This window comes from Suillus plorans (genome assembly GCF_016647745.1).
Source record: "Suillus plorans strain S12 chromosome Unknown HD556scaffold_49, whole genome shotgun sequence".
NCBI classification, from domain to species: Eukaryota; Fungi; Basidiomycota; class Agaricomycetes; order Boletales; family Suillaceae; genus Suillus; species Suillus plorans.
Genome location: NW_024537433.1, coordinates 333,154 through 343,574, shown reverse-complemented (window position 1 = coordinate 343,574; position 10,421 = coordinate 333,154). Strand labels below are relative to the sequence as shown.

General features: G+C 49.7%; 3 protein-coding genes across 3 annotated transcripts; 2 read left to right on the top strand and 1 right to left on the bottom strand.

Annotated features, from left to right (window-relative positions):
- Positions 1–1,591: 1,591 nt before the first annotated feature.
- HD556DRAFT_1242057 (uncharacterized protein) lies at positions 1,592–4,288 on the bottom strand (the record flags this gene model as incomplete). Its single annotated transcript, XM_041298240.1, has 7 exons — positions 1,592–2,289; positions 2,337–2,659; positions 2,708–2,930; positions 2,991–3,367; positions 3,415–3,563; positions 3,612–4,016; positions 4,076–4,288. The coding sequence occupies 7 exons, from the start codon at positions 4,286–4,288 to the stop codon at positions 1,592–1,594; spliced, it is 2,388 nt and encodes a 795-aa protein (XP_041157551.1).
- Positions 4,289–5,196: 908 nt separating this feature from the next.
- HD556DRAFT_1446111 (uncharacterized protein) lies at positions 5,197–5,747 on the top strand (the record flags this gene model as incomplete). Its single annotated transcript, XM_041307033.1, has 3 exons — positions 5,197–5,224; positions 5,274–5,470; positions 5,523–5,747. 3 exons carry the CDS (start codon positions 5,197–5,199, stop codon positions 5,745–5,747), a joined length of 450 nt encoding a protein of 149 aa, XP_041157550.1.
- Positions 5,748–8,784: 3,037 nt separating this feature from the next.
- HD556DRAFT_1242234 (uncharacterized protein) lies at positions 8,785–10,274 on the top strand (the record flags this gene model as incomplete). Its single annotated transcript, XM_041298260.1, has 4 exons — positions 8,785–9,169; positions 9,219–9,427; positions 9,475–9,664; positions 9,721–10,274. The coding sequence occupies 4 exons, from the start codon at positions 8,785–8,787 to the stop codon at positions 10,272–10,274; spliced, it is 1,338 nt and encodes a 445-aa protein (XP_041157549.1).
- Between the last annotated feature and the right edge of the window lie 147 nt (positions 10,275–10,421).

The following is a 10,421-nucleotide window of genomic DNA, read 5'->3' as shown; positions in this document are numbered from 1 at the left end:
AGATTTCGGCTTAGCTTGAAAGTTAAGCTCACATTGGACAAAGAACGCCCGGAGTTTCCGGGGCTCAGTGCCATCGAAGGTATCCGGTTCTCGGACTTTGACTTTGGGATCACCGGATCCGGAGGATTGGCGGTTGTTACGCGCCAGGTTATTGATGGCTTGGGATAGCCGGAGGAAGACCAAGTCTTGTGGACCTAGACCTTCGTTTTCATCGTCAGTCGGGTCTTCCGGAGGTTCATCATCCGGATCTCCGCCACCTCCTCCTGGCGGGTTACCGCCTAGGGCAAGTTCATCGTCGGAATCATTGTGCGGAAGATTTCCGGCAGGTGTGGGGGTGGGGGTAGACGGATGTGGGCGATTCATGAGTTGTGAGATACTGGAGGCAGCGCCTTGCGCACTAGCGCGACGCTGTGAGAAACTGAGGAAGGCATCGACTATGGGAGTAGAGTCGCGTCGGGCGGTTACTACACCCGCTGCATTGAGAGCGGTCTGCGCCCGTGTAGGTGCCATGAAGTCAGATGTAAGTATACTCGGTAAGGTGTGAGTTCGAATATACTGTTAAGAACGTGCTCAAGGGTCGGATCCGAAGGGCTTGGCTTCAGCTCGTGCGCTGCGCCCCTTACCCGAGTACGTGCCCCTAACTTCCGAGGGTTGTTGAACGATGTCCGAAGGTTACCGGACGATGTCCGGAGGGCGTCGGGCGATGTCCGGAGTCCGATGTCCGATGCGCGGGAATTCCGGCGGACGTTCGGAAACAAGAGATAAGACTAATCCGGACGAAGTCCGAACTAGAAAGGAAACAGCGGAGGACTACCAGAGGTAGAGGCGGAGGTGTCAAGTCTATAGGAGTCGATCCTAAGACGAGCGGAGGTCGACGAGAGAGAAACTCAAGTCGGACGGAGGAGAGAATGAGCAGAGTCTAATATGATATTCGAACTGAGGAAACTACAGAGATTGTACAGGGGTTTATATACTACTGAGGACATAACGGAGAATAGTAAGTGCAGTGCGAAGCTATGTAAAGCTATGAAGAAAACATATGGTACGACTATCACTAGTCTATCGGAACTTAGTAAAATGAAGACGGAGATGAATGAGGAACGGAAAATAAAGCGTACTAACTGATAAGGGAAATACCAAAGGGATAAGGCGCGGAAGTTAGACGCGGGTCGGATCACCTGTGGTTCCCACGTACCTGATCTAATAAGATATGACAGCTGCGTGTGCTGGCGGGTCTAAAACGACGTGTTTCTAATTATCCCCAGCCAAATGAATAAAGGCTGGATACTGAGGGGCCTTCAGTGGTGCAAAGAGAGTACTGGTGGTGTTCCAGCAGTGTCGGCACCTATCTCCGTACCCCGCGTGCTAATATTAGCTCATTTAGAATGCTGCCGGCTGTCGGATGTAATGGGCGAGGCCACGTCAGCACCAATCATTCGTGCTCGCTGTTGCCGACAGCGAGCTCGTGTATTTCGCGTGGATGTGCACAGATTGGAGGCGGACTTTTTTGCATAGGTAGTATTACATGTATATAATGATGTACTACGTCGTTCTACAGCCAAAATGCAATCCCTATGATGAGCTCAAACATTCAAACATCTAAGGTCACCTGTAGAATACTCTCGAGAACGCGAGCATGCTCCTCACCATCCACGTCAGCATTCTCATCGTCCTCAAGGTCCTCCAGTGCATCATCCTCGCCTTCAGGCACCATGCTAAGCCCATCAGCAACCAGCTGCGCAGGAATACAGACTATAGGGGAGCTTGCGCTGGCTCCCGGTCCTCGTTCAACACTCTCACCCGGCGTGATGGATCCTGTAAAGCCCTCCAGCATACTGATATCATGCAGGCGCTGATAGTGGTGTCCAGCGAACCGCGCGCGAATCTTGCGGTGCAAGGAAACTTGATGAGCAAGCCCGGGGTGCAAAGTTTGCAGCTGCTTCTCGCACTCTGTCAGGTACCGGCTCTCGTCGTGTAGGTAAGTGGCTAGACGTCTGATTTCGATGTCGAGACGCTGTATTTCCTCACGGGCACGGCGCGTCTTGAAATATGTATCCATGGTCAGGCGTCCGGTGGGTGTTGCCCAAGGACGTTGTGATATGTCTTGACGTGCGTCACGGAGGAGATCGAAGTCGGAAAGAAAGGCGTATTCAACGACTTCCTCCCATGAAAGGGAGGCACGCGGGGGGCGTAGTGCTCGAGCAGCAGTGTTGTACCTGTCTAGTGCCGTCCGAATGGCCGCTGACCGTACTTGCAGCGCCTTGCCAATGTGTTTGCGCAGTTTGTAGCCTGACAATGCCATCAATATTGAGTAAGACACAAGCATCAAAACTCACCCGTCCCCGCTTGATTCATCTTCGAAAGTTCAAAAATTCGAGCAACAACCAGACCCTCCAGATGGTCCAGCGCACGCTGAAACTTTCGGTTTGCCACTAGACGACCCACATCTTTCCACTCCTGGTCTTCCTGTTCCCATCTACGAGTCACGCCGAGCTTCGTTTCAAGTTCCTGGACAGCCTTGAGGTCCTTCTCGTAGTTTTCCATGGCATGCCTACGTGTCGTCTCGATCCTGTTCGTTGACGCGATATCATGGGGTCCGAACTCTACAGTGCTTGGCGTAGTGACGGTCCAAGCTGCAGTAGCAGCATCGAGGTCCTTCCTAAAAATTCGTTAGTAGTCAGCGAGCAGACAAAAGACCCTTACTCACTTGCTACCTGATAGATTCAAGAGTTTTTGCCAGTATTCCATCTGGATGGTCTCGTGGTTCGGTTCATGACTCAACGATGTGAGATAGGCTCGTTCCTCGGCCAACCAGGTGTCAAAGACACTCTTGTCCTCGAGGCCAAGCTCATGCATGAGCTTGGGCAGGGAGTTGGTGCCGTCAGAGATGATGCGGAGCGCCTGCTTGTAGTTGTTATATAAGAATGTACCTGGATACGAAAAAATCACATGTTATTCTGAGCACGCTGGTGATCGATTAAAAGACTTACTAAGATTTGCATAGATCTCATAATCATCGTTATGTTCAAAGTAATGGGCGATAGCTTGACGCCGGTGAAACACGCTCGCGTATCGCACAGAGGAGGCAAGTGCATTCGACTTCGAAAATGTCCGTTCGCAGCCCTCGAGGTCTTCCAGCCCAAGGCCATCCACATATGTGGCGAGATGGTCAAGCTGACAGAGACGTTGGTGGGCGTGTCCATGGAATGCCCCAACAAGTGAGGTATGATTGAGTTCCCGTGCGCGCTGACCTAGTGAACTACGGCTGAGTGTAGTCTTAAAGCGACAGCCGATGTCGTAACCTCCTCCAAGGTTGCTGCCGAATGTATCGAGAAGTTTTGAGACGACGGCTAGAGGGTACTTTGCTCTGAAAAATGGGTCAGCAAGCAAGCAAACAGGGGATTAATGACTTACTGTTCTCCACTTTGGACCATGTCGGCTATCACGAGCGAGAAACCATGCCTGCAGATAGACATAAATATACCTGACTCGTCGAAAACACCCCACATCTTCTTCGTCTTTTCATCTCGCATATTTTTCCAGCGTCCTGCGCAAGGATTGTCCTGCAGTCAAATTAGCACAGTGTGAAGCTAAGAATGAAGAAAATAAACCTTGTCGTCATCAAGGGATAACATATCGGCAGGCGAGTCTCTTGCAAACTGTTCGATGTACTCGTTTAACAAATAACGGTCGCCACCGACAACTTGCGTGGTGGGTAACTCTGATGAGCGTTGGGCCAAGGGAGAATTGTCGTCAGAGTCCAAATCATCCTGCGTCGACTTTTTCAAGACTCGCTTAAGTGAGTCATTGCCGTCCATTGCATAGAGTAAGCTGAATTTCATGGGGACTTCACCTTGCAGTTTGTATGTACATGCTGGACAAGCATGCTTTAAGCGCCAGTGAGGGTCTCCACGGCGAAGTGCCTCGTCGACTAGCATATTGACACTGGTGAGAATCTGTAGGTAAACGTCCAGCGCAATCGAGAATTGGCGAGATAGATAAGCGTAAAATTGAACCTGTTCAATGTTTTAAATCATTGCGTGTTTGGGTGTTGACATAGACATTAGGTACGCACCCCTTGCAAGTCACACAATGTCTTTACGTAAGCTTGAATAGAGAAATGAGGATTTCGTTGATGTGCGGTGTGATAGAGTTCGAGGGCCTGTACTGTTAAGCCAGTAGTTGGACTTATGGGTGAGGAGGGAATGATGCCTTGTCGTACAAGGGCTGATGCAATAAACGAGTCCGTCGATAGTATGGTGAGAGGAACTTTCTCAGCGCCTATCATATAGTATGTCAGCACAGTGCATGTTTATGACGTACATCGTACAAAATACATCCACCACCTTGATCTGGATGGAACCCTCCGCTGTGTTCTCCCGGGCCTGAGAAGTGTTCTTATGGTGCGCAAAAAACCCGCAGTCGCCGCTGGCAGCATTGCTAATTGAGAGATGCCAATCGAGGTAGGCCTTTGTCAAGGCTGGCATCTGTCTATCGAATGCCTCGGTGCGCCGCCGTGTCCTATCACGCCTCGTCCTGTAGTCTGGCCTGCGAGACTTTGTATTGGCATTTCTGGGGATCATCTCAGTAAGTACTACGAGTTGTGTGATATATTATGGTACTCACATGTTGTAGAAATCCCCTAGTAGCTCTCTGGTAAGCTCGTGGAACTCTCCTCCCGCATGACTGATGTCCACTGGCTCAGATCCATCGAGGACGTTCATACCGGGGTCATCGTGAGCCTCGAAATCGAAGTTGTCCTGTTCTCGAAGCGCCTCAAGTGCGCGTTTCTCATCTGCTGTCAGTGCTAGGTAATTTTATTTGGTCAGGTTTCATACTATCACTTGGAAATTATAAGCTCACCTTCTGCGCGAGCTCGTTTGCGGACATTCGTACCAGCTGCCCGCTCAGCAATCTTACTTGGCCCTAGGACCTCTCGTGTTGGATGCAGCACACGGTCCCGATGAGACACAACGTGGCGGATCCTTGAGCTGGTAAGTCCCGTCTTGTTGCGTGGTCGTTTGTTGGGGCGTCCTAATGCCATTGACAAATATGATATAGATTTACCTTTGCGCGATCAACGACCACTCACCTGCACGGCGCACGTCAGATGCACGTGACTAACTTATCTTTCAGCGCTGTTGCCCACTGCCAGTGATCTACGACATATACCATCAGCGTGATTCTGTGAGGATCATGAATCAGAGTATTGCTACACCACCAGGTACGTTACATTATTCCTCCACTCACATTCTGGTAACTGATCAATGTAGCTTCTGAACCTTCATCTCAGAATCGCAGGCACGCCGCGGGGACCGTCACTCGCACATGGACAAGACGTACTGTGCAGACTCGTTCCCACCGAACCGTCACCCGCACAAAGACGACGGTCGATGCCACAGAGACCAAAACTGTCAGTGAGAAGACCCGCAAAGTCGACTCTGACATCACGCAGGCAATAACTGGCCCAGTAAGTGTCCCAGCCAGTAGTGCGCGCAGTTTTATCTGACATGCCACGTTAGTCGAACATTCCCGCTGTCTTGAACACTGACATTACAATACCGAGTCTCACCCAAGATTTTCCGCGGGATAACTCTCCCTCCCCAACCGACTCGACATTCACACAAACACCTCCTACCACTCCAAGTTCATCAAGTTCATCGATTTCATCAGCGCGATCGAGTGATGTGCTATGGGATCAGCTTGAGGATTTATCAGAATATATGAATGCTGTTAGTTTAGGTTGAGATCGAGTGTCGCCTGCGGGACTTTTGAGGATGTAGAACATTATCTATGGATGCTACGAAATAATGATAACACCCTAACTTCGCATTATCAGTGTGATTGACTCTTGAGCGCTGCAGAACCATGTCTGACATTTGCACGATAATTTGATGTATTGAATACCAATAATTCTAAGGCTACATAGAACAGAGTTTGTGTCCCGAAGTGTGGCTGAATGTTGCTTCAGTTTATTGGTGTATTTTCAAATCTTGCTCTACGAGAAATTGACTCGGCTTCAGCTCATCTCTCTGCAACAACTGCAACCACCATAAAACCATGCGTCCCACCATGTATAAAACTGCAGAGGAGCGTCATGAGGCTCGACTAAAATCAAAGAAGGATAGCTATGCGCGGTAGGTATCAGCCTTTCTTATCACTTCAGCATGTAACGCACCTTTAGTAGTCACCGACTTCAAGAACAAGTGAAGTCCCGCACACGATGGCGACGTCGTCGAGGGGCAGCTGCGGTGAGTACTCATCTGAATTTGACTTATGTGCATGTTGCCAATAATATCTGCACTTAGGGTACTCAAGAACTGCTTCAGCGTCTCGATAGCTTATGGTTAACGTTAGGTTACCGCGATCGGACTCTCCAACACAAATTCCTGGAGTCACATGGGATGTCGATCGTATCCGAGGTAGACCGAGAGGGTTGGGATTCAGTCAAGCCAGGATGTGAGGCAGGGCTCGCAGAGGTAAAGGACGTGGTGAAGCAGGCATATGATTTGCACACTGAGGCCCGTGATATTGATGGGCCTCTCACAGATCAATTGCGGGATGGAATAGCATCTGTTGTAGATGCGGTAGACGTGCACGTTCGTGCATGGGAGGAGTTGTTGTCAATGATGGAACACGGAGTCGATACATACTTTGATGCGCTTCGCTATGGTTCATTGGTCTGGCAAAGTACCGCATAATGCGCGTTCAGTATGCAATATCATTGTTTTCAAGTAAAGAACACTAAATTTTCGACCGCGAGCAATGACATATCAGCCTCTCCTACCCACATGCAAGCCGCTCCCTCTCCTACCCACATGCAAACCGCTCCCGCTCACCATATCAGTCAGAAGCTAAAGACATACTTTGGATCTTCCTCCCTCACTTCCTGCACCAGACTTGCCCCCACCAAGCTGCGGTATCGGTTTAGTCACGGCCATACGATCCTGCTGGCGAATCAAGTACAGAAGGCCAAGTGCATGGTATTGAGTGATGTAGCTCGTTGAAGGGATAGGTTGGTGACTGCTGTTCGAATTTCCAGACAAGCCAAAATTAAGGTAACCACTGCCGGATGATCCGGGGAAGAAGGATGATGAAGACTTTGAGCTGACACCTGGACGACATGGATGGTGGATGACCTGGACATTTGGTCTTGTGTAGTATGTAAGTCACGTGGGTCCAGGCCCTGCAGAAGCCATGCACATTGCGGAAGCAAAATGGACTGCGGAAGCAAAATGGACCCAAGTTGAGCTAAAAATAACGATCATTGTGTGTCGTTGTAGACGTCGCCGAAGAGCCTGAACTTCGTTCCGCGTCAACCTCAAAGCAAACTGCATCCCAACTTCCTGCATCCCAACTTCCTGCACTACCTCTCGCACTTAAGCGTGAACCACCTCATTCTTCCATTGTTCGTCTGGCCCATCCTTGCACAGTCACGCGAACACCGAGCCCCCTTTCTTCCTTTGGCTCATCGCTCCAAATCAGTTCTCATTATACTCCACAATATTATAGCCAGCTAGCTCAACCTCAAAGCAAACTGCATCCCAACTTCCTGCACTACCTCTCGCACTTAAGCGTGAACCACCTCATTCTTCCATTGTTCGGCTCATCGCTCCAAATCAGTTCTCATTATACTCCACAATATTACAGCCGGCTAGCTCAATTGACAGCAACACAACTCGCTATCGTGTCCATCCTCAATCAGCCCCAGGCTGATGAAATGTATGGGATTCAGATACCTGATGTGTACGAACGCGTGAGACAGGTAATCAAGACCACCGAGGAAGAATTCAGGTAAATGGATCGCGTTCATCATCGTAATGGTCCATGGTTTATTTTGTTGCGGCCAGCACCGACATAGAGTGGCTTCTTGAAGAAATATACATATTCAGCCCACTCGATGATGATCGCATGCGCTCACGCCTCGTGCATCAGTTTAGTTTCACCATTTGTACAAATCAGTGAGTCTCACTTGAAGCAACGGAGCTCTCCTTGTTCGTCCTTGCAATATACTAATGTGCGCCGCAACTAGAACACAATTATCTTATGGTCATGCGACCCTTCTCATTGCCTCACTGGAAGCCGCCTCCTCAGGGGATTTGAACTTGCACGTGATGCTGGCAGATGCAAGACATTACTACAGTGAATTTTTTTTTCCATGATTTGGCAAATATCTTGACGTGTTCTTTGGTTGACAAACAGCGCGTCGTGATTTTTTGCACGGTGCAGTTTTTTGGCCAGCGTGGCTGGTACAAATGCTCACATCCATGGATGGCTTCATCTTCCCTGATCCATTGTGTGGTGACACTGGCTTTGGCTTTTTAGGTGAGTCTCTTACAATGGTAAAATGTGCGCTGTGTAATAAAGTCATCGCTAGATCTCAATATCAGCAAGGATCTTGGAACGACAGGCCCAGTCCCTCCTGCACACGACATTCACCACTCCTCTCAGCCTCCGTTCCAATATTCCGAACCTTTTCGACAATTTGACCCTGGTCGCCCTGATCTCAGTTTCACTGCGTCACTGAACTGGGATGATCCCTCACTGTACTTCGGACTCCCACCTCTCAGCGCTCTGCTCAATGAATCTCACGGCGTGTCAATTCCTCCTGTATCGAGTGATGTCCGGGCCACACTCACTTCAAGCAACACGGCCCCAGTTGAGGACAACACGCTCGAAAACTCAACAGAACTGGTCGGTAGTCTGACTCACAATACTGACGCGCATTCGACAATCGACGATACACAAGTAGATGGCCAGCAGCCCATTGAAGGCTCGCGTACGATGATTGCTCAACACAGCTCAGCTGCTCCACGCGTAGATTTGGCTGAAGCCAACAACTCTTCCTGGGCAGCACGGAATCCCGACAGGCCTGTTCTCGCATCGCGGGAACCCCTTACCACAGCGCAAAAAGCTCGTGCCAAGGCACAACGAGCATCACGCAAGATTACCTCCCAGCAACGCAAAGAGGCTGAAGATATGTTGAACAGCGCAATTCAACAAATGCTTGCCGAAGAAGCGCAGAAGGTGAACGACATCGCACTTGAGCATGGCGTGACTGTCGAGAAGGTCAAGAAGTTGATGGGAGGGATCAAAAATTACAAGAGCAGCCGCAGCGCACAACTTGAAAATGCCCTCATGCACGTGAAGGCAGAGCAAGTCAACAAAGGTGAATTTCTGTGCGTCATTCTCAACTGATTTATCTATTGTGTCTACAGATCTCCCGCGTGGTGCGAAATTTGGAGCTAAGGATCTCCGGATGTTGGTGAAGGAGGATACCGCCATGCAGAACTTGACAGAAGGAGAGAAGCAACAATATATCGACAACTTAATCGAACACCGCGCTATGCAGAACATGAGTGTTCGTGCGACGAACGCCTCCGCTGCACGTGATGTCCAGTCAACCCTTGATAATGTTTTTAAGATGGTAAGTTGCTTGATTTCACCAAGTCCTCACAACTAATGAACTCGTAGCTTGATAGTCTAGCAGTCCGGACCGGAATCTATGCCTGCGTGTTTGCCTCACGTGGACATGTATACGATACAGCTCAGGCAACGTGGTTCGGGACAGACAATGTGATGGATTTCTGGGAGGACGTCCTGCAAATGGAGGCAGACGAGATCGCAAGAAAACTGGAACAGTGGGCGTGCATGGCAGGTCGAAGTGTGTTTCACTTCACATTTTCACTTGCATATCTGCTGACTCTTACATTATCCTAGGCCTCGACGAACGTGAAACGGTGCAAAACATGCAACGTGTATGCACACGGCTCCTCAATTCAGGCCTAAGTACGTGTTTCGTTTCTCGCACTCACTCGATACTAACTAATTTTTTGTCAGAGACTGTAGCTAAGAGACGTGACATCCGCATCAACTATGCAAGCTTCGATACTGCTATCAAAGAGAAGCTCGGCATAGACCTGAGGGGCTGGCCTGAAGGCATTCCATTCCAATCCCCCACCAGCTTGAACGATCTCAACTCCCTCCTCAAGGTCCGTTGTGCACTGAAGGATGGCTCATGCCACTGGTTCCGCATGAGTCCCCGGCAACGCGAGGAGTATAATGCTCTGCTTGACGCACGCCGCAAGAAAGGAGAGGTGGTTACCAAGCCACGCAAGAAGCGCTCTGATGCAGGGGTACCTCGCAAACGAAAGGGCAAGGAAAATTCGCACCAGAGAAAGAGGGCACGAGCACCAGGGTCATCAATGCAGGCTCCAAAGAGTGCTGAGTTTGTTTGCACATCCGAGGAGGAGAGCAGCGAGGACGAAGCTTGACTTAGTAGTAGGGTGTTGACTTTGTAAGGTTTGGACCTCAAGAACCCTGTTATTCTACCTACGAAGCATTGCAATTACAGTACTCTACGTATATCTATATATCAGTGAAAGTCCGCCTCCAATCTGTGCACATCCACGCGAAATACA